General features: G+C 39.4%; 1 protein-coding gene across 1 annotated transcript in view; it reads left to right on the forward strand.

Moving 5' to 3' along the window:
- Positions 1 to 26,951, forward strand: part of adamts3 (ADAM metallopeptidase with thrombospondin type 1 motif 3) — a 145,969-nt gene that overhangs the window by 109,362 nt on the left and 9,656 nt on the right. The window contains exons 11-21 of the mRNA XM_062980867.1: positions 2,247 to 2,360; positions 3,856 to 4,001; positions 5,736 to 5,911; positions 8,156 to 8,289; positions 8,807 to 8,930; positions 11,401 to 11,481; positions 14,861 to 15,024; positions 15,826 to 15,991; positions 17,227 to 17,359; positions 18,645 to 18,852; positions 21,562 to 21,679. Coding sequence (XP_062836937.1) covers positions 2,247 to 2,360; positions 3,856 to 4,001; positions 5,736 to 5,911; positions 8,156 to 8,289; positions 8,807 to 8,930; positions 11,401 to 11,481; positions 14,861 to 15,024; positions 15,826 to 15,991; positions 17,227 to 17,359; positions 18,645 to 18,852; positions 21,562 to 21,679 — 1,564 coding nt within the window. The remainder of the gene's footprint in view (positions 1 to 2,246; positions 2,361 to 3,855; positions 4,002 to 5,735; positions 5,912 to 8,155; positions 8,290 to 8,806; positions 8,931 to 11,400; positions 11,482 to 14,860; positions 15,025 to 15,825; positions 15,992 to 17,226; positions 17,360 to 18,644; positions 18,853 to 21,561; positions 21,680 to 26,951) is intronic.

Below are 26,951 nucleotides of genomic sequence, written 5' to 3' on the forward strand. Positions count from 1 at the left end.
ATCCTCAGCAGGTAGCTGTCCAGGCTGTCATTAAAGATGCCCAGAGAAAGGAATTTCACCACCACCCTAAGCATTTGGCTCCAGTGACAAACCACTCTTACGATCAAAATGTTCCTTCTGATGTTCAGTTGAATTCCTGTTTTATTCCACTTTTTTGTTCTGTGTAAAATTGCTAATTGGATTGTTGATGAGTAGCATGTTACTTTTTGGTTGTGTTTTAAAATGAGCATTAAAAATATAAATATGGACAACAGTGGACAAAAATCCCACCCAAATTTAGTACCAAACAATAATCATTACAGGAGACCCATGGTGTCTGCTTGGATTTGATTCCAGGACCCTCCCATAGATACTAGGGGTGTGCAAAATGGCGCAGAATCCATTCTTTTTTCATTCTGTTTTTGTTTTGAATTCTGGGTGCCCCTCCCCTCCCGATTAATTTTTGGGGAAATTCAGGATTCCATGTTACGAATTCCAAATCTCCCGATACCTTGCCAAAAACAGAATGGGAGGGGGATCACCCAAAATTCAAAACAAAAAGAGAATGAAAATAGAAAAGATTCGTACACCCCTAATGGATACCAAAATCTGTAAATGCTCAAGTCCTGTTATATATAATGGCATAGTAAAATTGCTATATAAAATGGCAAACTCAAAAATTGCTTGTTTGGATTTTTAAATATATTTTCAAGCTGTGGATGGATGAATATGTGGATACAGAATTTGTGAATATAGAGTTGCAATCCAAAATGCTTGGGACCAGAAATGTTCCATATTTTGTAATTTTTCAATTTTTGGAATAATTGCATATACTTGGAGATGGAACGGAAGTCTAAACAAAAAAATAATTTCTATTTCATATGCACCTTATATACATAGTCAGAAGGTAATTTTATACACAACATTTGTTAATAGCTTTATTTAGAAAACAAACTTTGTGTACAATGAACCATCAGACAGTTAAGATACCACAATATCTGCCACCAACTTGGACAATTTTGGGGTATTTTATATTTCACAATTCAAGATAAGGTATGTTCAACCTGTTCTTATTTTACAAATGCCATAACATTTTTACAAATCATGTTTTGGTTTTAGCCAATTAAGATTGTTTCGTTATGGTCCTATTTTTAGCCTGAAAATTAAGAAGGGGAAATTATCCTCAATTGGAGTATTCTATTAATGCTCATTCATGTTATTTCTTAAAAGCTGAGATGTTAGTAGCATTATTACTAAGGCCCCAATTACACTGACCATTTAATACAGCTTCAAACTGGTAATGAAGAAAGTGGTTTTGCTGTGCAGATTTTTTTTTATGTGTCAGGAGCGACTTGAGAAACTGCAAGTTGCTTCTGGTATGAGAGAATTGTCCATCTGCAAGGACGTTGCCCATGGGACTCCTGGATGTTTCTGGTGTTTTACCATCCTTGAGAGATTCTCTCATGTCCCCACATGGAGCTGGAGCTGACAGAAGGAGCTCATCCATGCTCTCCCTGGGTTGAATTCAAACTGGCAACCTTCAGGTCAACAACCCAACCTTCAAGTCAGCAGTCCTGCCGGCACAAGGGTTTAATCCACTGCGCCATTGGGGTTCCTGCTGTTCAGATGATTACACAAGAAATCCTGGAATCAGTTTGAGACCTGAATTACACAAACCACCGAGTACTGAGGGCTTTCTTTCATGCACTTTTGTGCGAGTTTTCTGTCTGCACACTGCAATTTGAAGCTAGCTTCGAACTGCATTAAATAGTCAGTGTAGATATAATAGGTTTCAACAAAACATTCCCAATGAGAATACTTAGTAGTACAGTATACTGAGCATCATTTGAAATGAAAAGTGGGAAACTGGTGTGCTGATAGGTTCATAGAATCAGTAGGATTGTCCTGTGAATTGCTGTGTTTGCACAAATAAAAACATCCTTTTCTCCATTCTTCTCTCTTCTGATGCATAGACTAACTCTCATCACCCCAGCCATTACGATAACTGGGGGTGCATCAGAGGCATAGCTTGAAAAAGGCTCTTGTATAGCACAATGCAGCAGTGTCAGTTCTCTAAAGAAATTGCATCCCTTCTGCAAAGAAAGTACAAAAGGAGACACTGAATCCTATCAAATGCAGTAAAATGTACCAATAACATGTTGGTGATGCTGGTCAACTTTGTCCATTCCTTTCTTTGTTAGGAACTCTCTGTATGTTGAAATAGTTTGTATTTAATATTGGTTACTTTGGTGTCTGATTCCTCCTAGTTTCGAACCTTTGACCCATGCAAGCAGTTGTGGTGCAGCCATCCCGATAACCCTTACTTCTGCAAGACAAAGAAGGGGCCTCCGCTTGATGGGACAGAATGTGCTCCTAGTAAAGTGAGTATGCACTTTCAAGTTAAAGTACATATTTATTTTTGTCCCTATTCAGAATGGCGTTCTTGGGAAATGTAGGCATCTTCAGCTCAAAGTGTAATTGAGGGAGGCAAATCTTCATTTATTTCACATGCAATAATGCATAATTTCAAAGTATATTTTTCCTTCTAGGTGAGGTTACAAGGGTTTTGTGTACTGGGTTTTTTCATATATAAGCGTGTATGTGTGTGTGTTCTGTAAAAAGACCAGCATTTTTGTTTTTTGTAAAATACACTGCTGTCTAAGTTAAAATGACACAGGTGTGGGGGAAAAAGTATTGAAATATGCAAGATCTCATAGTAAGGGGCCATTTCGTTAATGAAGCATTCCAATGGGTTGCCTGTTGCACCTTATGTTAGCTTCACCTTGCTAAAGACACCAGGCTGCACACAGATTGTAGTATTTTGTAGTTTATTAGGAAATAAGGAAAGATAGTTCATAAAAGGCAAAAGTTCAGTTCCAAAAGAAAATTACAAAAACAAGGCTGTAAGAACAAATCCATGGAAACATTAGGCATGAAGCAAAGGTTCTTAAAATGAAACTAAAGTCGCAGAAACGAGGATACATCCAGGCTATAAGATAATGCAGGAAAGCAGACTTAGTTCTTGATTCAAGAAAGGAATTACTTTGATGAAAATTTCTCTTTCAGCAGACTGTTTTAATAGCATAACATGAAGACATTTCTTTGCCCTTTGAACTCCCTCTTATTTGCTATTCTGAGGCTTCTATGCAACTCCCAAAATTCCAAACGACTAGCCCGATCTAGAGACGCGGCCTCATCATCACTTTCAAGGCCGCAGGGCTCATTAGTGTTGTCAGGCTGGAAACTACTCTCCCTTTCTGCTTCTTGCACCTGAAACCATCATCAGTAACAACATCATTTCTTTCTGTGGGAAAGCCTCCCTGCTCCTCATCTCCCTCAGCAGGAACACTCTGCATCTGAATCCCATAATTCCCATCAGAGTCATCTTGAAACTCATCCTGAACCTGAATCCCATAATCTTGAAACTGCATCCCAGAATCCTCATCAGAGTCACACAGAGGTTGAGTCACAACATTGCCATGCCTTTTTCTGAGTACTTGTATGCCTGTTGTTGTTGTTGTTGTTGTTGTTGTTGTTATTGTTACTCCTACCTCTCCCCATATTAAAATAGATGCTATTTCAGAGGAAAGAAATGGCAACAGACTCTGAGTATTCCTTGTCTAAGAAAACCCTATGAAACTCATGATAAGTTGACAGATAACTTGAAGGCACACATCCACACAGAGAGAGTGAGACAATGTTTTCTGCCTTCCTTCTCCCTTTCCTGGTTCTTTACTGAAGAAAGGGACCCATTATTGATTAATAATGGTGATTAGTTTGAATAAGATAACTTTGTTACATTGTGGAACTCAAACTCTAGTTGAGGTACAGGAACTCTCTAGAATATTTTTATTTGCTTCTCCTTTTCTCTTCCAGTGGTGCTATAAAGGCCACTGCATGTGGAAGAACACCAACCAGCTGAAGCAAGATGGCAACTGGGGGGCCTGGACGAAATTTGGTTCCTGCTCCAGAACATGTGGAACCGGAGTTCGCTTCCGAACAAGGCAGTGCAACAATCCCATGTAAATCAGGAGAGCAGGAAACTTTGCATGTTCAGAACTTGGGGCTATGCCAGTAAACAATGTGTATTACTGAGGTAGCTAGCTGACATAAGTTACGGAGGTGGCATTTGTGAAATGGTTGAGTACCAGGGCTGTATCTGCACTTTAGAATTAATGCAGTTTGGTACCACCTCCATGGCTCAGTGCTATGGGAGCCTGGGAACAGTAGTTTTTTGCAAGACTACCTCTGCCAAAGATTGCTGGTGTCTCACCAAACTTCAACTCCTGTGATTCCATAGCATTGAGCCATGTCAGCTCAAGTGTATCAACTGCATTGATTATACAATGTAGATGAATCCTGAGATGAGATTTTTTTTTGTGTGTCAGGAGTCACTTGAGAAATTGCAAGTCACTTCTTGTGTGAGAGAATTGGCCATCTGCAGGGACGTTGTCCAGGGGACACCCAGATGTTTGATGTTTTACCATTCTTGTGGGAGGCTTCTCTCATGCCCCTACATGGGGAGCTGGAGCTGACACAGGGAGCTCACTCGCTCTCTCCAGATTCAAATCACAGACCTGTCAGTCAGCAGTCCTGCTGGCCCAATGGTTTAACCCATTGCACCACCTGAGATGAGATAAGGAAGTCAGTAAAAAAAATATTTTATAAATCTATCCCCTCCAACCTGCAAGCACCTGTGGCCCTTCCTAAGAAAATCCCACCCAAAAAATGTGTCTGAATACTATGAAGATGAGGAACGGGACCATGTCATCAGTTAATTATTATAAGTTAATTTATTTCAGATCCAAATTGAGGAAGCAGAGGAAAATAGGTTGAATATAAGAAACCTCCTTATTCCTAGTGTCTGTCAAGGCAAAGTAGTGTCAATTTTAACTGACATTAGTCAGTGTTGGACTTTAGACTAGTATCCTCTATTGTTAGGGAGTTAATCCTTTAAATCAGGCATGGGCAAACTTCGGCCCTCCAGGTGTTTTGGACTTCAATTCCCACAATTGTGAGAGTTGAAGTCCAAAACACCTGGAGGGCCGAAGTTTCCCCATGCCTGATTTAAATAGTCAAATGAACCTAGAATATCTGCATAGGAAGCATATATTCTACTGTTGGGCTATAGCACCTCCTGTGGTTATGATAGAACAGCAGAGAAGAAATGCTGGTCATTTATGAGAAAAGAACAAGAGCCCCTTCTACACTACCATATAATCCAGATTATCAAATCAGATAATCCACATTATCATTTTGAATTGGGTTATATGAGTCTACACTGCCATACAATCCAGTTCAAAGCAGATAATCTTGATTTTATATGGTAGTGTAGAAAGGACCATAATGTTGTTGGTTATAGTCTCCATCATTCTTGATTATATCCCATAGCAATGGGGCTCATAAGAGCTGTGGCACACCAATATTTGGAGGGCCTTCTGCTTTCTATATGAACAAGAATAGAAGAGACAAGGAGTCTCCACACTGCAAAATTATAGCAGTTTGGCAGTACTTTAAGTGTTGTGGTTCAGTTCTATGGAATTCTGGGGGTTATAGTTCAGTGAGATATTATTTACCCTTCCCTGCGAGAGAGTTGTGATGCCACAACAAATTACAAATCCAGGATTCCAGAGGACAGAGCATTTAATGTGTCGAACAGCTTGGATATCTTGGAAATTAGAAGGCTAGCAGGCAGTTAGTTTGGGTCTCACAAGCATTCTAATTTGTCTTTGTTTTAACAATTTATTCCCTAAAAGGCCAGTTAACGGAGGTCAAGACTGTGCCGGTGTCAACTTTGAATATCAGCTGTGCAACATGGAAGAGTGTCCAAAGCTTTATGAAGACTTCCGAGCCCAGCAGTGTCAACAGCGCAACTCGCACTTCGAATATCAGAGCAGTAAACACCACTGGCTTCCATATGAACATCCCGATGGTAAGCAATGGGATTTTCCTGATTCTCTTCCTCTCCCAGAAGACCTAGTACAAACTTTGCAAAGAATGAGGGAAAGAAGAACAAAGCCATGGATCCCTTTACCTTTCAGAGCTGGCCTGTGAACTTTCTGTAAATGGATCACTAGAAAAATTGCAGAATTCTATTACAAGTAACAAAATTCAATAAACATTTAAATAGCAATAGGATACAAATTCTTCTGGTTGTCATTGGAAGTCTAATGTTGTATTGACTTAGCAAAGCAGACAAAAATGATACTATGAGCTGCCTTGAATCCCACAATGGGTACAAAGTGGAATATAAATAAAATAAAAGACTCTTATTTAATTATGTGTTTGGTTGAAAAGTGGTTTTTTTCACCAAGGTGAGTTTCCATAGTTCTTTTGACAGCTAGATTGGTAGAGAATTGAGAGGAAGAGGGAGGGAGATTGAGAGATAGGGGTTGGGGTAGGCAACAGGTAACTTCCAGGTGAATATGGATGTAAATTCAAATTTTAGTCTGAACTTCAAAAGAGTATTTGCAATGCTAAACTCATTTTAAAGAAAAGGCCCTACATCTTAGATGCATCTTTTGAAATTCAAACCAAAACAATTTGGACAAAGGATGCTCAATCTTGATAGATATCAATCTCAGCAATGATCTTACCACAGTTGCTAATAACAAGGGTAGACCCTCTGACTCTGGTCGCTTCCAGATAGCATGAAAATGTGAGTTTTAAATAGAAGACAAAAACAAAATGGGACCTGAGAACATGTCCCCACACAGACTTGCAGGCCCCAGGATTTCTTCCCCTGCTGTCTTCATAGGCTTCCTCTATATTGGAGCAAGATTCAGGGCAGATGGAGAACATCTGGCAGAAGATTGTTTTTTTAATAAAAATCACTCCGATATGCACTAAACCGCATATGCACACATGCGAATATCTCAATACAAATACAGGCAGATTTGCATGTGCGCATATAAGGTTCGGCACATAATGCAGGGAATTTTTTTTAAATCCACCAGATTTCTCTCTCCCCCCAATTATTTATTCAACCTCTGTTTAATATTATAAAGTTTAAAATAAAGAGTCTCAGAGTTCTAATTGCTTTCCATTCATGCTCCTTTAAATCAGCTGTTTTGGGCTTTTAAAAGTGGGCATGTCTTGGAGCACTCTCCACGGGGGGAGGGAAGGCAATCATGTTTTTTGCGAGTGCAGAGATATACAGTAATGCGAATATACACATTTTCTGGCTGGAATAGGGATTAAAAGGGACCCTTTTAACCCATGTTTTTGTCCGTTGCAGTGAATCAACATGGATTTACTGCTAGCATCATATATCCCCACCCCCCACCCCCTTTAATTTGGGAAATCTTGTGTTTTAGGTACTGTGTAGATGGGTGTTGTGACTCAGCTGGAACCTCAGAGTGACTCTGATGGGGATTATGGGATTCAGGTTCAAGATGGCTCTGATGGGAATTATGGGATTCAGGTTCAGAGTGTCCCTGCTGTAGAAGATGAGGAACAGGGAAGCTTTCCCACAGCAGGGAATGGTGTTGATGATACTGAAACTAGCCAGGTGCAAATTGACTCAGGAAAGGAGGACAGTTCTCAGTCTGATAGCATGCAGACAGACACTAACGAACTGGCTGGCCTTGATGAAATGGATTCTTTAGATCAAGCTGGCCGTTTGGAATTCAGGTTCACAGGAGTGTTAAAATAGTGAACAAGAAGGAGGTCAGAGGCCAATGAAATGTTTTCATGCTATGCAAGGGGTATTAAAACAGTGTGTTGGGAGACAAACCTTTGTCAAAGCAACTTCTTGCTCCTGTCAAGAAGAAGGCTCTCGTTTTCCTGGATTATCTTGCAGCTTTTGTGTGTTCATGTTCATGGGACTTTGTCATGCTCTAATGGGACCTTGTTTTATGCCTTATGATTTCTTGGATTATTATTTGAAGCCTTGTTTTGCAACAATCTTTTGGAACCTTACTTTTGCTTTTTAAGAACTGGTTATTTTCCTATTTCCCAATATACTACAAAAGACTTCAACTTGTGTGCAGCCTGGTGTATAAAGCAAGGTGAAACTAGTCTGAGGTGCGACAATGGGCCTCCATTGTAAATGATACATCAACACTAATTTAACTTTCAGTGATTCAATTAATCTACCTTACTTGAGACTAGAATGGTGTATAACCCTTAGGATACACTGAGATGTACATTTTGACTGTATTTTTGTACCACACAGCCACCAAGAGATGCCAGCTTTACTGCCAATCCAGAGAGACAGGAGATGTTGCTTATATGAAACAACTGGCCCACGATGGAACTCGCTGCTCATACAAAGACCCATTCAGCATTTGTGTGCGTGGAGAGTGTGTGGTGAGTCAGCTTTCCCTCCTTATCATTTTTGTTAGTTTTGGAAGCTGGCACCCAAGAAGATGATTGGGACAAAAGTATCCATGGCTCATGCCTGCTCTTGGGTACAGCCTAAGGAGAGTTGTTACATGTGGAGATAGTCCCAAATTCATTTCCCAATATTTCCAGCTATGGCTAAAAAAGATCTTTGCCTGAAATCCTGAAGTGTAGATCATATAAGGGTACTTTATGTATTGTCTTGCTATTTCTGGGGATCAATAAAATAGTGATGGAAGGAAATTACTGCCAGTAGAAATTCCCTTTTACAAAAAGGGATGCTTAGATCTTTCCGATTCTAAATTATACCATTGACATCAAATTCAGTGATTTTCCAAATTCTGAACTATATAGTTCATACCACCCTTGCTTTGAGTTAAGATTAAAACTAAGAGTGACACATTCAATCTGGATTTTGTGTATTCCCAAAGGATGCGCCCTGCAACTCTCAGTTCTGCTGATACATTTGAACATCTCTCTGCAGAAAGTGGGCTGTGACAAGGAAATTGGGTCCAACAAAGCGGAAGACAAGTGTGGAGTGTGTGGGGGAGATAACTCGCACTGCCGGACAGTAAAAGGGACCTTCACTCGAATCCCTAAGAAGCCTGGTAGGGAGACTTTCACTTCAGACACTTCTGTTTGTTGATCTGTTTGTGTGTTTCATTTGTACTAATAACTTAAAAGCAAACAGCCTAGGTAAAAAGCTAGAACTAGAAGCTCTGTTGAACCTATACAGAAAATTGCAAAATCTGGACTGCCCTTTGCAAAGAAAGGATATGCATGCAGTGTTTTCTGATATTAACAATAATGAGAGTATCTGGCCTTGTCTGGAGCTCCATGACTAACTGAAACCATGCAAAGTATGGGATTGTGGTCACTCTCTACACTAACTGTAGACCAGTAACTTGAAGATTTGGGTCTCCGGGTGTTTTGGGCTCTAGCTACTTGCAGCCCTTGCCCCGTGACCAACAATCATGAATTGTGGAACATTAAGTCCAGAATATCTGGAAGATCAAAGCTTAGGAACGACGCTTGTAGACATTGTTAAGTTGACACATCCCACTGTCTATGCTGTCCAGGTCTATTTGTTTACTACATGGTTGCAGATCAGAATTTTATCATTAGAGCATTTTATGAAAAAAGCCAATCTCTTGATTCTTTTGAAGTAAAGCCAAGGAGAACACATATCTAGCTATCATAGTTTTTGCTACTGCATCTACTGATGGTAAACACAGGCCAGAATCCTTTTGGTGATTTAAGCTAGTATAATGTTGCATTGTGCAACTTTTGGAGTAGTGCTTCAACAATAGGAGGAAAAATCTGAAAAATCCATCTCCATCATCAGAGTAAGCTATTCTACCAACATCTGTAAAGCTCAGGATCTCCTGGGGCAGCTTTCTTTCCTGAGAGCTTATGATTAACAGTGCTGAATTGAAACATCAAACCATTTCTCCCAGCTGTATTAAAAACCAGTGAGGATGTCCGTGTACCATCCAGAAGATATTGAAAATCAACCTGAATTTTGGATGCTGGATGTTGCCTTCATAGAGATGGCTTTATCACACAAATTCCATATTTAGGATGTAAAGAATTTGAGGATAAAAACTGATAGGAATTATAATTAATAGATCAATCTATAGATTTTTAAAAGTGTGTGTGTATATATTTGATAAGATTTGTAGAACATGTCACTCCAGATTTCCTTTTTTGGCTCCTATTCCTAAAATATTGCAGCCAGTGTGGCCACATATCATGCTCGCTAAGACATGTGGGGGTTTCATCCCCTCAGAATAACTTTTCGGATATATAGATTGATCTATCTTGAAATCTAGCTAAACAATGAAGAAGTAATGGAGGATAGCTTTGTTATTCAGCGGTCGAGAATGGTGTTTGAGGTTAATGTATGGAATAGGTGGGAACTCCTTTTCTTTTACTCAATAATGTTTCCCCAATTTTATCATATGCTATTTGTTCTTGTTTGCTTTAGTGTTCCCAAATAGTCTAATCCCCCTCTTTCAACAGGAAAACAATTAAGCAAGAGGTGCCAAAATGAACTCAAGTTTCTGGACAATAAAATCTGCAAGTATCTGACTGGTTTTCCATAGTCTTAACTTTCATTGACTATTATTTTTTTAAAAAAAACTGCTGCAATGTTGTTGTTTTTTAAACAAATGCAATTTAGAATGTATATGATTGACATGATTGATTCAAATATACTCCTATGAAGACATAGTCAATGAAAACTCAAGACTTTGGTGTCCCGCCATTAACAAATGACATTCTGTTTAAGGGAAGACAAGAGGCGCATTCAGTTTGCCCAAAGGAGCTCGTGATGTTTCTGTTTCTGAAACCAAAGAATCTAAAAATATCCTGGGTAAGTTTTGCCCCATTGCAGGATGTTGGGCATCCATGGTCACCTCTGCTTCACTTCTCATTGCTGGCCAGTGACTTACAAGCATTGCAAAAAGACGCAATCTTTCTATGTTTCCTTTTAGAGCTTCTTGATCACTTATGATGATAAGAGGATACTGAGCATTAAATCTTGTATCCTTCATTGAAAAATGAAGTTGTGATTTCTTGGAATTTGGCTGCCATTAACAATTTCAGCAGTGCCCAAAATCTTGATCTCAGCCATTGCAGGAAGCAGAAATTAGTTCTGTCCTGTACTCCATATCCACCACAGATACTGCTTTTAATGCATTTATAATATGAATGATGATTTGAATGTACAACAAAGAGCATTTCTCATGCTCAAAAGTTAGGGATCCATAAAACAAAGGAAACATAAACTCTGCTTAAATGATCCAGATTGCTATGGTCTCCAAAGAACATAACAAAATGGTTTGCAATAAGGTTAGCTTGTTTTTTCCCCTTGCTCCATATATAAGTGGGGAAATGCAAGAATATTTCACCAATATTGCAAACCTCCTTGTCCTTTCATTTATTCCCCATGGGTCTATGGATGCTCCTCCTCTGCAGATGGGGCCAACCTCTTCTTGCAGCCTACTAACACTAGCAATGGTTTTTCTTCTTTTTCTTCTGTACTTTTTCCCAAATGCCTTGCTGCACATGCCAAAGGGTACCTTAAGATGTTTGACATCCCACCGGGTGCTAGACATGTGAGCGTCCAAGAAGACGAGGCTTCTCCTCACATTCTTGGTAAGTGCTTCTTTGCTTCAGGGAATATTTCTGATGATGAAGTCTTACACCACACTCTGAATGAATGAACTAGAAATCTTGGGATTCCATCAAATGGAACCATGACACTTGATGTGGCATGACTGAGTTGTGCAGACACATCTTTCGTTAGCTTCTGTATCACCTAAATAGCTAAGCATGTAGTGTAATCCCATGGAGTTCAGATGGCAACCACTTACAAAATTGTGTCTTCACAATATGTCCTCTAAAATTTTAAAAAGCCTTCGACAAGATGAAGTTTGTATCCTTGAGGAGCATAAATTGTTGTCTTCATTTTGTGAAATTGGTAAATAAATGGCAAATTTAGGAGGTTACTCTTTTTGATCCTTTGATTGGATTGACACAAAATGAAGGATAATGTATGATTCCAGTGCAGTACTCTTTCATTTCAGTAAAACTGTTGCATCTTCAGGGATATGTCCTCGTGTCATTATTGTACAAAAGTCCCTTGAAATACTCCCAAAAATTTAAGATGCTTTTGTGGGAGAAAAACTTTGAAGCATACTCTGTGGACACCCACATGGACATTTTTGGTTTGTCTCTCCAACAATATCTGGAAGGCTACAGTTGGTCCATTCCAAATCTCAATACTCCCAAAAATTTAAGATCTGTACAGGATGCTTTTGTGGGAGAAAAACTTTGTAGCATACTCTGTGGACATCCACATGGACATTTTTGGCTTGTCACTCCAACAATATCTGCAAGGCTACACTTGGTCCATTCCAAATCTCATGTTTCATCTTCGGTCATGGTGCAGACTGGTTAGCCACTTGTAGGTATTGATCAAGGAATCGGAAGAAGATTATGTCTTGCTAGGTCAACTATGAAAGAACTAGACAACATCCTGAAGTGTATTGATATATCAATACACTTCTTCTGATTTCTTGATTAATACTTACAAGTGGCTAACAAGTCTACACCATGACCGAACATGAAACATGAGATTTGGAATGAATAAAGTGTGGCTCTCCAGATATTGTTGGAGTGAAAAACCCAGTGGTGCAGCAGATTAAACCACAGAGCTGCTGAACTTGCTGACTGAAATGTTGGCTGCTTGAATCCAGTGAGCAGAGTGAGCTCCTGCTGTTAGCCCCAGCTTCTGCCAACCTAGCAGTTCAAAAACATGCAAGTGTGAGTAGATCAATAGGTACTGCTCTGGCATGAAGGTAACTGTGTGAAGGTAATGACACTCCATGCAGTCATGCTAGCCACATGACCTTGGAGGCATCAATGGACAATGACAGCTCTTCAGCTTAGAAATGGAGATGAGCACCAACCCCCAGAGTTGGACGGGACTAGACTTAATGTCAAGGGAAAACCTTTACCTTTATTGAAGTTAGACTGGACCATGCCATTGTAATCCCTCTTTCTATGTATTGTTGTGAAAGATGGGCAGAGGAGAAAGTCGATAGGAAGAAAATCAATACATTTGAAATGTATTTATTATTTATTTACTTACAGTATTTATATTCTGCCCTTCTCATCCCGAAGGGGACTCAGGGTGGATCGCATTATATACATATAGGGCAAACATTCAATGCCCATATACACATAGAACCGAGACAGACAGACGCAGACGCAATTTAACCTTCTCCTGAGGGGATGTTCGATTCTGGCCACAGGGGGGAGCAGCTGCTTCATCATCCACTGTGATGGCACTTCCTCATTCCAACGTCATAAATTAGTTAAATTTGCCTCCCCACTGGTACCTTATTTCCTACTTGATAGATGCAACTATCTTTCGGGTTGCTAGGTCAGCAAAGAGCAGGGGCTATTTTTTATTTTTTTAATTGACAGGTGCTCACCCCGCCATGGGCTGGCCTTGAACTCATGACCTCATGGCCAGAGTGATTTATTGCAGCAGGCTGCTCACCAGCCTGCGCCACAGCCCGGCCCCATGTAGTGGTAAAAAGGATTTCTGTGGACTGCTAAAAAAATAAATAAATAAATGACTCATAGTAAATCAAGATTGAATCAAGATCTGCTCTAGAGTCCAACATAACTAAACTGAGATTGCTGTAATTTGGCTTCATCATGAGAAGAAATTACTAACTAAAAAGGGTAATAATACTTGGTAAGGTAGAAAGCAGTAGGAATAGAATAAAACCTCATTCCAGATGGAAAACACCCATCAAGCCACGTTCCAGAGCAAGGCTGTTGATGTGACTTGGAGGTCTCTCATTTCTGCAGTTGCCATTGGTCAAAATCAGTTAACAACAATAATTAGAGATTAGTCAAAGCCATGACATAAATGTAACTTTGTTCCCAAGTCCTCCTGACATGACATAAGTTCCATTCTGAGGCACAGAAATTGCATATTGCATATGGTGCCCATTCGTATCTCAGAATGTCGCCATGTGCTTAAAAATTCTGTCAGGAAGAATTTGTGTCAGTTTTCAATCTCAGCAAAGACTAAACATCTACAGGCCATCTGAAATCTCAGCACTCAGAGATAGTAGAAGGGATACATTTTCTCTTTTGTTATGGGAAGCCCTCCAATCCAGTTTTGAGAAATATGCAGAAACTTTCTTGAATGCAGGTGACCAACAAGTTCTTTTCCTGCAGATGCTTCTTGTCATCCCCTGTGCCATTTATTTTCAGAGTTGATATTCATTTTCTTCTGCCCATATCATTCCATAAATTGAGGTGATAAGGACTTCATTCCTTTGTTGGGATTAACAACTTCTTTCTTTACCAGTTTTCTTTCCAGAATTAAGCTTTGCATCAATCTTTGCATTAAGTAACTTATTTAAAAGGACAAAAAATCATTCAAAGGCACCGCTTGGAAATCATATACTATGAGCATTTATTTAAAAAATTGGAAAATGTGAACTAAAATGTATAACTACACTTTTTCACATTTGCATTCCTATTCTAAATGAACTTGGTCCAATCTAGTCTTGTGTGTTTCAAAACTGGAATGCAAATTGCCTTCTTTCCATTTCATTCAATCTCTGAATCTCACCTGTAAGCTCCTTCTTATCAATTTGAAAAGTTGTGATTTCTCCCTGAATTGGAATTCAGGCATATTTTAATGCGTTTTTCTTTATGTGCACCTTTATTTCTGCAACTCATCCCATTGATTAAAGTGTGTAGTTGTTTCTGAATTAAATATGTAGATTATTCTGAGTGATTTCTCTAACTCGAAAATGCAGTACAATCCTCACCAATGTGATATCACACTGGTTAATTGTGACAAGGGGAGGTACACTCTCTGAATCTGGGGATTGGCAAAATGACAGGAACTGGAAACGTATTGTGTGCTGACTTTAAAAAAAATGCCATCTACCAATTGATATAACAACAGTTGATCAATTATTTGTGGCTTTGCTGTTTACAGCTATTAAGAACCAAGCAACAGGCCACTATATTCTGAATGGCAAAGGAGAGGGCTCCAGCTCTCGTTCCTTCATTGATCTGGGCTTAGAATGGGAATATCACATAGAAGATGACATAGAAACACTTCAGACTGATGGGCCACTATATGATGCTGTTGTTGTGTTGGTAAGTAATACTACCTTCCCTCTTTAACAATAGTTTCATGAGTAAATGTCCTGGTTCCCAGGCCAAATAAAGTTGCAATTTTTTCATTTCAGAACTATTGAGAATGTTGCCATGCTGTTGTTCATGAATAGTGTTGTCCCACTTTTTACCAACCATGTTAAAAATGATGTTTGACATCAATTACTTGCAGTGGTTGCCTAGGAATGCATAGCACTGTGCATATGTGGGGTTTCAAGCATATGATAGCTTTCGGTATAAAGATAAACTACCTTTGATTTTGTTGGTGAGAGGCCCATATTAGAAAATTCCAGGACACACTGTAATGTCATGGTTTTGTATTTGAGGCAGTTGTTTTATTTATGGAGTTTGAGGATGGGTTGAGCTATACTAGGTTTGGACTGAGAGAAAAGAGTTTGGTTTAATGACCAATAAAGTTTAGAATAGCCAGGTAATCAAGGGTCTGGATGAACCCTAAACCAACAGTGCTGATGAAGATCTGAATTCTAGTGAATTGTCCCAAATAAAATACACTCAATGCATCAATAGTTGAATGATGAGTCAGTATATAAGTAAATTCCATTTATTCAATATGCCTGTTCTTATTAGGACTAACAATAGGATAAAAGATATATTAGTTGGCATCATGTTAGATAATTCTGACTAAGATAGGATTTAGCTATTGGATTTTGGTCTTTACTTCATATTGTTGTGTGCATTTGTTTTTAAATGTTAAGTGGAAGGAGATGGGGAGATGCCATCCTTTTCAACACTGACAATTTGTCTTTTCTCCTTCTTTTACAGATCATTCCTCAAGACAATGACACCCAGTCTAGTCTGACTTACAAATATATCATTCATGAGGATTCTGTGCCCAATGTCAATAGCAACAATGTCCTTCAAGAAGAGCTTGATACATTTGAGTGGGCTCTGAAGAGTTGGTCCCAGTGCTCCAAGGCCTGTGGTGGAGGCAAGTGTTCATTACTGATGGGAAGGGAGTAAAAGTTGGCTATTGTGCATGTATGTGTTGTGTTTGTGTTGTACCTGGACACGATCACTTGTAGAAACAGATGTATCTATGAATGGAAACCTCTTGAAACTTCACACAAGTGTGATGCGAGATTATGCTATATTTTATAATGTTGGGATAGAAAAAAATATTCACTGTAATTTGTTTCCTGGCTAAAAATGGGTTTCTAAACATGTTTGAAAGAATAAAAAAATTATGTAGTGCCGATCAGAGGAAGCATCATGTGTTTAGATCAGGAAGGGGAGCACATAGCTTTCTAGAAGTTGTTAAGCAACAGTCGTCCATATCAATTGGCCCTTTGGCTGAGGTTAACATGATTGTCCAAGAGGCAATGGAAGGTGACACATTCCCTACCATGGTGCTAGATAAATCATTTACACCATGTAACACTTTTTTTTGTACCTGGGTTATAAATATTATTGCCTAATTGGTTCTATCATAAAAACATGGAAAATGTTTATTAAATTGCAAAACACTTTGTTTTTGTGAGACATCCTGCATCACATTTTGCTATAGTTTTTCAATTAAAATTTTACCATGTCTCAAACAATTCAACAACTATTTTCAAAATAAGTACTGCACAATTAAACAGGAATAAAACTTCCACACCAGGAACAGAAAATGTTTCAAATTTTTCAATGGACGGTGAAGCAACAGCTCCCCCTGTGGCCGGAATCGTGAAGCTGGAAAGATGTTAAAATGCCTCTGTGTCTGTCTAAAATTGAATGTTGTTTGTCTGTTGGCATTGAATGTTTGCCATATATGTGTTCATTGTAATCCGCCCTGAGTCCCCTTCGGGGTGAGAAGGGCGGAATATAAATACTGTAAATAATAATAATAATAATAATAATAATAATAATAATAATAATAATAATAATAATAAATAATAATAATAATAAATAAATAAATTTGGATACATAGTATTATCTGCTGTGATACAAGGCTGTTTCATAGATGTTCAGCTTGAAGATCCCTCAGTTATGTACAGACAACCTTGATAGTCCATAAGAATCATATTTTCTAGGGAATTCATTCTCTCCTTTCTCACCTTTTCTTTGATAGCAATTGAGCTAGGGTGTTTCCACTGTTGTTCACTTTCTCCAGTCAAATTTTTTGCTTGTTTTCACCCAGCATGGAAATCATCACAATTGGTTTGTGTTTTATTTTCCTTCTAGGTTTTCAATACACCAAGTATGGATGCCGCAGGAAGAGTGATAGTAAAATGGTTCACCGTGGCTTCTGTGAAGCCAGCAAGAAACCCAAACCTATTCGCAGGATGTGCAATCTCCAGGAATGTACACAGCCCTTGTAAGTGTCTACTCACTTTCACTGACTCGTCTGCACCAGTGACATTGGTCTGCAAAATGACACTCAGCATTGCTTTTCAGTATCATGAGTCTTTGCTAAGGTCACACCTGGGGGTGGACAAATCAGTCTGTTTCCACTAGGCTTTGGTTTCAAAACTTGAAGCAGTTACTAGATAGCAGTAGCAACAGTCCAGAATAGTAACTTTTCCAACTCAATACTCACATTCACATATTCAGGGATAGTTCAATTTTTTCTTAATATCCACATTTTTGTCCACATCATCTGAAGATTGCACCTCTAAAAATGAGAAAGTACACTGTGTTTGCATCTGTGTACAAATCCAAGAAATGAGAATTAGGTTGGGTGTTTTCTTACCCAGCTCTAGTTCCAGATGGTAAGAACAATCATATAATAAATAATGAAAAGTTTCAGAAACAAAGCAAAATTAAAGTCTAACAGAATTCATTTTAGAACAAACCATGTTTATATGGAGTAAATGTCATTTCTGCCTGCTAACAGGCAAAGCTGGATATGGTGACACCATGAATTTCATAAGGTTTTCCTGGGTAAGGAATCCTCAGAGGTGGTCTTACCAGTCGCTTCCTCTAAAATTTAGCCAACAGAACCTGAAGTTCATTGGTGATCTCCCATCCAAGTACTACCTAGAAACATCCTCCACCTTATGTGATCGTGGAGCAGAACAAACAACTCAGCATCTGAATGCTTGCCCACAATGACCTGCCTCATGCAATGAGGAAGAATTGTTTAAAGCCACAGACAGCGTGGTCATTGTTGCCCATTTTTGGTCTAAAATTATTTAGCTGCTTATGCTCCTTTATTTTATCAGTTTTATACTTATTTATTTATGCAATGCTTTTGACACAAAATAATAATCCAAGTACCAACCAGGGATGATCATCCTTAACTTCTAAGATCAAACAGAGTCTGATGTCCTTGGTATTTAACCCCTTTACTGTTGATTTTTTTCTTCTCCCCAGTTTCACAAAGATCTGTTCCTTAGCAAGTGGGAAAATTTATTCTAGCTGAGTTTATTACAGCTAGATGCTGTTTTGTAGATGATTATATATCCCACAAAAGCTTTTTTTTAAGTCATCAAATTAGCTGTGGATCATTAAAACGCATTCCCTTTTATTATCTGTGGAGCTCTGCTTCCAGGGAACTCAGATATTCATGAATCACCAGATATTTCAGCATGCATGCACAATTACTATTTGGAATTGCTTAGCATATTGCAGTTTAATAGCTCTTCTCTTCTCCACCACAGCTGGGTTGCAGAAGAATGGGAGCACTGCACCAAAACCTGTGGGGCGTCTGGCTACCAGATCCGAACCGTGCGTTGCATTCAGCCACTTCATGATGGTGCTAACCGCTCTGTGCATTTCAAGTATTGCAGTGGGGATCGGCCTGAGAGTCGTAGGCCTTGCAACAGGACGCCGTGTCCTGCTCAGTGGAAAACGTGGCCGTGGAGTCCGGTAAGCACCAGCAGGTCTTCTGTAGCTGAGTTATTAAAAACTGCAGTAGGCCCTCCACTTTCATAGAAGTTAAGAATTCAGGAGCTCCAAGAAAGTCATACAAGAGGATCTAAAGATTCCTACAGATATTATATTATTTATTTATAGTATTTATATTCCGCCCTTCTCACCCCAAAGGGGACTCAGGGCAGATCACAATGTACACATACATGGCAAATATTCAATGCCATATGAACATAGAAACACAGAGGCAATTTAATCTTCTCCAGCTTCCAACTTCCTGAGGGTATGCTCGATTCCAGCCACAGGAGGAGAAGCTGCTTCATCATCCACTGTGATGCCGAGTTCTTGGATACTTCCTCATTCCAAGTGCTGCTGGATAATTTTTTTATGGTTTCATAAATTAGTTAAAATAGGCTCCCCACATAAGTGGTTCCTAATTTTCCTACTTGATGGGTGCAACTATCTTTCAGGTTGCTTAGGTCAACAATGAGCAGGGCTATTTTTTATTTTAATGGTAGGGTGCTCAGTCCGACACAGGCTGGCCTCGAACTCATGACCTCTTGGTCATAGTGATTTATTGCAGCTGGCTACTAACCAGCCTGCACCACAGCCCGGTCAAATCCAAGTTAAATCCACAAATGTAGAGGACTGATTATAGTACAATTGTTAATTTAGAATTCCCAGATCCAATTATTTTTTGCAGGTTTAGAGACTCCAAAGTGGGAGCTATAACTGCACAAAGACGTATGTGCATTTTCTAGGGAATGTGAAAAAAAATTCAGTCCTAATTTCATTGATGTCCTCTGGTTCCCACTTGTATTATTTCTTTCCCTGTTTCATGGTGGGTTTCAAAACTTTGCATTCATTTTCTGTCCTGAAAATGGAGCATTTCTTTTACATATCCCCAAATCCCACCTTTATTTGCAATTTAGCAAATTTTCCAGCATTCCTCAGTTGTCTAAATATTTTTTCTACTTTGTTTTCTAAATGCTGTGCCCTTTTCTCGTGATTTTTTTTAAATATGCACATTTTTGTGCATTTGATTGCTTTGTAAGCCTTGCTAATATGCAAATGAGTGTGGAAAAATTCACATTTTCTCAGCACAAGAGAATAAGTAGGATCTTGTTGTTATGTCCCTTCAAGTCATTTCTGACTTATGATTATTATAAAGTAAACCTATCATCCATGGGTTTGCCATTAACTTCTCTGGAGGTTGCCAAGACCGTTGAGTCCAATTATTTTTCTTTACATCGCTAGTATTTTGATATAAGTTTTCAGAAATTTGTTCATTATCTTAGCAGTATTTTAAGACACACAATTATTGAAACTGAATGTAGGTAAAGCTAAAGATTTTCGCCTGACAGTAAGTCTAGTCATGTCTGACTCTGGTGGTTGGTACTCATATCCACTTCTAAGCTGAAGAGCCAGCGTTGTCCTTAGACATCTCCAAAGTCATGTGGCTGACATGAATGCATGGAGCACTGTTACCTTCCCACTGGAGAGGTACCTATTGATCTAATCACATTCGTATGTTTTCAAACTGCTAGGTTGGCAGAAGCTGGGGCTAACAGCGGGAGCTCATTCTGCTCCCCGGATTCAAACCGCTGACCTTTTGGTTAGCAAGTTCAGCAGCTCAGCGGTGTAATCAGCTGTGCTACCGGGGCCTCCACTGAATGTTCTCCCTACTAAATAAGTTTGAGTTGCTGTTATGTAGCTTTACATAACTCCAACTAATGATAACACTATCCTAGGATTTTAATAAAAATATTTATTGAGTGGAGTTTGCCATTGTGATGCTCTGAATTTCAAAGAGTATGAATTTCTAGGGTCATCTAGTGGGCTTCCACAGCTAAGCATGGATTTGAACCCTGATCTCCTAGAGTCCTAATCTGCATTGGATCTCACATTGCTTGTGTGTGTGTGGGTGTGTGTTTTGGGGAAAAGCTTTTGTGCGCTTTTATGTGCACATCTTCAGTTTTAATTCACACTTTCATATCTATACATATAAAAGAGTGATGGCATCACGGCGACCCACAAAACAACAAAACTACAGGCCCCCCAACCTCGAAATTTGACGACACAACCCATCATCCATTCCTCTAGGTTGATACAACAAAAAGAAAAGAAAAATAAAGTCCTAATTAGAGGGAAATGAATAATTGTTTTTATCCAATTACTGCCAGTTTAGAGGGCTAATCTCTGCCCACTTGCGCTCCTAGCAACCAACTCAGCCCAGGGACAGGCAGACTTAGGCCTCACTTAGGTCTCTTCCACAGATTATCTAATTTGCACTGGCAGTGTAGACTCAAGGCCCTTCCACACAGCTATATAACCCATTTATAATGGACTTAATGTCAGGGGAAACCCTTTACCCTTTACCTTAACTACCACCAATTCCTCAATACTTTATTTCCCATACCACCATACTTCACCACAGCAACGCGTGGCCGGGCACAGCTAGTACCATAGAAAATGAAATGAGGATACTCTTTCAGGGTTCTTTCTGGTATTGGAACAATTGAAGATAACATGCCTCCTTTGGTACATAATCTCTCATACAAGGAACTGAATGATTTTGTTTTAAAAGGAGTTGTTTTAAAAATGATTAAAGTATATTCCTTTCCCAGACTTTATCCAATTGTTTGGAGAATATGCTTGCAGAAAGATCTTTTCCTCCTCCATAGTACTGTGTTGGTTTTCTCCTAGTGTTCTGTGACCTGCGGTGAAGGAACCGAGTCCAGGCAAGTCTTATGCCGTGCTGGTGACCAATGTGATGGGGAGAAACCAGAATCCGTGAGAGTCTGCAAGCTAGCCCCATGTAATGGTAAGCAAGATGTTATCCCAAGTTACATGAGGATAGGATTGATTAGTTCCTGGTTTCAACAGCACAGTTTTCTTGTGCTGCTATTGAGTGTGTCTAGACCACGAATTCTGGCTAATAATGATGGAAGGGAATCCAAAGACACTGCTAATCAGTCGTGCTCTCCTTATATCATTTACTTTGATGAAAAGAAGAAGAAACAGTGAAACACTGAAAGGTTACAAACATCTCCTTCTAATGTTTGAAATAGGGAGTGCATATATACTCTAGAATTAATGTAGTTTGACACCAGTTTACCAACTATGGCTGAACTCTATGGAGTCACAGGAGTTGTAGTCTTAGGAGGTCTTTAACATTTTCAGCCAAAGAGTATTGGTGCCTCACTAAACTACAATTGCCAGTATTCAATAGCATTGAGTCATGGCAGTTAAAGTGATGCCAAACTGCATTATTTCATCCTTTTGGATTGAAGCTGACATGGGACCTTTGAAAGGCAACACAACTACAAAGATCCATCTAGCATTTGGGGGAAAGCTAGATTCCTAGGACTTTTCTACCCTGTGTAGTTACAGCACTATGATTCCACCTTAACTGCCATAGTTCTGTTTTATGGGATTGGAAATTTGGTGAGGCACTGGAGCTTTCTGGCTGAGAAGTCATCTTCTTTTTTTAAAAAATAGTCTTCCTAAACTGCAAATTCCAAGCTCCCAATATCCCATAGGCAGTTGCCATGTCCTTGAAAATGGAATCATAGTTTTATCATTTTGCAGTGTGAAATGATGCTTTGAGAAGACACATCTAACACAAACTGTAAGAACAAGAACTGTATATTGTCTGAGCATGATGGGAGCTGGAACATCAAATATCTAAGATAATAAGCAGTGATTCCTCCCCGATAATATTGTTGAACTGCTACAACTACCATAATAATATAATTTGCTTTATTTATATTCTGCTCTATCTCCCCAAGGGGACTCAGGTCAGATTACAGGAACATATACGGCAAACATTCAGCGCCATTATACAATTTACAAGGACAGACAATACATAAATAGAGGTATAGGCTTTTCCATCTTTTTCCATCTTCGACCTCTGTGCTCGACTCTGGCCATAGGGGGGTGCTGTCGTTCCATCTTCCATGCCAAGGAGCTTTGTTTTCTGTAGACAACCTACCAATCATCAGCATGTCTTTATGGGTACCTTTTATTACCTCCCCACTTTTAAAGCAGTACCTATTTATCTACTCACATTGCTGTTTACGATCTGCTAGTGGGCAGAAGCTGGGCTGATGACCGGGAGCTCATTTCGACCCGGGCTTGATCTGTCAACCTTTTGATTGGCAATATTTTATGCAGCTGGCGGTTAACCCATTGTGTTAAAGCCTGGCCAACATAACTAGTAAATGGGTCAAGATGGCGAGACTTGCAGTGCAATGAAGACCTGGAAGGTCCCAGGTTTCCCATCCTTGATCATATGATTTATTTTGGTGAAACTTTGGAAATATCCTTCTCAGGACCTGTAGAAAATCGGCTGTGAAAAAGAATTAGCTTTCGCATGTAACTTTATGAAAATTGAAGTGTTTTGGCATCATTTGGTCACTAGAGGGTAGCAAAGTGTTGCTTATTCCACCTGTAGGTATCGTTTCTTTAAAAAGTTGTTTATAAAACATGCTATCTGTCCCTCACACATTCTTGCTCAAGAAACATCCCTCAGGCAACCAAAATTTCTTTCTCAGTCCAAACCAATGCACTATTGAACATTTAACAAGATAGTTTCACAAACTAAATGTGTGTTATTACATTTAATTCCCTCAGCTGCCATGAAAGATATTATTTAATTTGAGAAGACATGGTGTGTGTTTTAACCATTAAATGCATCCATATAAGAAGTGGACACTAAGTGCAAAAATGCCAGCATCATAGTGTGATCTGTAAAATGAATTCCAAACTCCATAACTATGTTAGTCTGGAGTATCAGTATGCAAAGTGATCTTGTAGCATCTTAGAGGTTGAGACAACAAAATTAGTAGCTGATTAGTGTTGTCGAAGGCTTTCATGGCTGGAACCACAGGGTTGTTGTGTGTTTTTGACCATACAGCCCGGGAAACACACAACAACCCTTAGTAGCTGATGTTTGCAACTGAAAGCCCCTGCTATCCAGATTATCTTCTTAGAACTGGATTATATGAGCCATATAATCCAATTCAAATCAGATAATCTGGATTTTAAATGGCAGTGTAGAAGGGCCCTTAGTCAATGAAGCATCCTTAACATGGATTGCTGTGAGTTTTTCAAGCTGTATGGCCATGTTCCAGAAGCATTCTTTCCTGATGTTTTGCCCACATCTATGGCAGACATCCTCAGAGGTTGTGAGGTCTGTTAAAAACTAGTCAAGTGGGGTTTATATATCTGTAGAAGGTCCAGGTTTGGAGAAAGAACTCTTGTCTGTTTGAGACAAATGTGAATGTTGCAATTGGCCACTTTAGTTAGCATTTAACAGCCTTGCAGATTGAAAGCCTGACTACTTCTTGCCTCCTTTGTTGGGAGGTGTTAGCTGGCCCTGATTGTTTCATGTCTGGAATTCCCCTGTTTTCTAAGTATTGCTCTTTATTTACTATCCTGATTTTACACGTTTTTTTAATACTGGTAGCCAGATTTTGTTCATTTTCATAGTTTCCTCCTTTCTGCTGAAATTGTTGACATGCTTGTGGATTTCTATGGCTTCTCTGTGTGGTCAGACATGGTGGTTGTGAGAGTGGGCCAGAATTTTTGTGTTCTCAAATAAATTGCTGTGTCCAGGTTGGTTCATCAAGTGCTCTGCTATGGCTGACTTCTCTGGTTGAGTTAGTCTGCAGTGCCTTTCATGTTCCTTGATTTGTGTTTGGACGCTGCGTTTGGTGATCCCTATGTAGACTTGTTCACAACTGCATGGTATACGGTAGACTCCTGCAGAGGTGAAAGGATCTTTTTTGTCCTTTCCTGAACTTAAACATGTTGCATGTCTTTAACATCTATGATTCTATGATTCTATGTTACCTGATCCCTTTGCATCCAAACTCCATATGGTAATATTACCTTTGTTAGGGCACCCAGAAAGTCACAAAATTTTCTGTGCAGATTTTCTACATGATCAGCTCTCAGACTTTGGCCCAACAATTATTTGGTATTTCACTTCCCAGAATCCCTTGGCAGTTTGGCCAATGGTCAGGATTTCTTAGAGCTGAAGTTGAAACAAGCTAGAACAGAGTTTCTTAAATTGTGCTCCTTCAGATGTTTTGTACTTCAGCTCGCACAATTCCTAACAGCTGGAAAGCTGTCTGGGATTTCTTGGAGCTGAAGTCCAAAACACCTGGAGGAGCAGTGTTTGAGAAACACTGATCTAGAGGACCAGAAATTAAGAAGAATTTATTTTAAGAGGATGAGTTTCTGCATCAGGGAAAGACATTTTCAAAAAGCCAGGAGAGAAAGCAAGAAATGATGACAATAATAGTCACGACTTTAGTTTGACAGGAAGGGTCTACAGACCTTTCCTTTGGGCCCAAGGCCATTGAAGCTGTCACCAGACCTGATGGGCCTAATTTGACAGTCTGCAGACTTTAAAGAATCCCTAAAGAAAATTGGTTTCAGCACCTTGGAGAGTTCCTTTTTACCTGAATGCCAGAGTAGTTTTATTCTTCCACAGGCATGAAATCTAAGAGACTCATATTAAGAAACTGATCTGTGCAGTGATGTGCTTGGATCCATCAGTTCCTTCCAAATCACTGGAGCAACAATGACATGAGTGTGCATATTAATTAATTTATTTAATGAATAGGTGCTCATGTTAGGGTGTTTGCAGATGAGCTGAACATGGGTTAACAGTGGGATGCTGCAGCTTAAAAAGCAATACAATTCTAGGCTTCATAAATATGGATATAGTGTCGAGATCAAGAGAAATCCTAGTCGCACTTGGTTCTGCTTTGATCAAGCCACACCTGGAATAACCCTGTCACCAGTTCTGGGCAAAGCAATCCAAAAAGGAGATGGACAGGATGGAACATGTCCAGAGAAGATTTGGCTCTTAGCAACAGCAATAAGATATTTTGTTTTTAGTTATTGCTTTTTGTTTTTGAAAAATAAAAACCTCATTGATGGTGACCTGATGCACCAGGCTGAACCCTCTGTAGTGCTGTACTGGTGTCCAGACAGACCAGCCAGGTCCAGACTGCATCAGCCCAATAGCCAACCACTTGTCCCCCATGTTGTTGTCACTGTCCTTGCCAGTTCCCACAGAGTGCCTTCCCATCACAGCCACATCTGCAGAGATCATAGCATATTGCCCATGCGACCAGCAAGGAGGAGGTAAAGCAACACCATTCTGACCTAAGCAGACAGCACTGCAATGACCAGGCACTCACAAGGAGCTCCATGGATGATGGAAGCAATGTGTATGTGGATATGATATATGATTTTATTTATTTTATGACTTGCTTTCTTGTTGATTGATTTGTGTTACTGTTGGGTTTTATATTGTCTATTTTGCCTGGGCTTGGCCCCATGTAAGCCGCCCCGAGTCCCCTTGGGGAGATGGGGCGGGGTATAAAAATAAAATTATTATTATTATTATTATTATTATTATTATTATTATTATTATTATTATTATTGGCAACCAAATGATCAAAGGTCTGGAAACCAAGCCCTATGAGAAGTGGTTTAGGGAGCTGGGTAAATTTAGCTTGGAGAAAAGGAGTCCAAGAGGGTGCCATGAGGAGGGGCTCAGCTTGTTTTCTGCTGCTCTGGAGAGTAGGATACGATGCCATAGATTCAAATTGCAGGAAAAATGATTACACCTAAAAATTAGAAATAACATCCTGATGGCAAGAGCTGTTTGGCAGTGGAATATTCTGCCTGGGACTGTGGAAGAGTCAAGTATCTGTTAGGAGTACAATGATGGACAATTAAGGCTTGGTCTGTCTTGTTGTGTATCCTCATGTGGTCTCTGATTTATGGTGCCTCCCAAGGCAAACCTATCACTATATGTTTTTGGCAATATTTGTTCAGAGCGAGTTTGCCTTTGCCATCTTCTGAGGGTGATAGAATGCTATTTTCCCAACCTCATCCAGTGAGTTTCCATGGGTGTCTGGGGACGTCTACAAATGGAGTTATTGAAAACTGAGTAGATTAAGATTTGCAAACCCATGCCAGGCAAATGAGATAAAACCTAGCATTATGGTTAAAATCAGAGGTTGGAAAGACTCCTTTTCAGTTCTGTTACTCCCAGAATCATCCAGCCAACA

Source organism: Anolis carolinensis, chromosome 5, assembly GCF_035594765.1.
Source record: "Anolis carolinensis isolate JA03-04 chromosome 5, rAnoCar3.1.pri, whole genome shotgun sequence".
NCBI classification, from domain to species: Eukaryota; Metazoa; Chordata; class Lepidosauria; order Squamata; family Dactyloidae; genus Anolis; species Anolis carolinensis.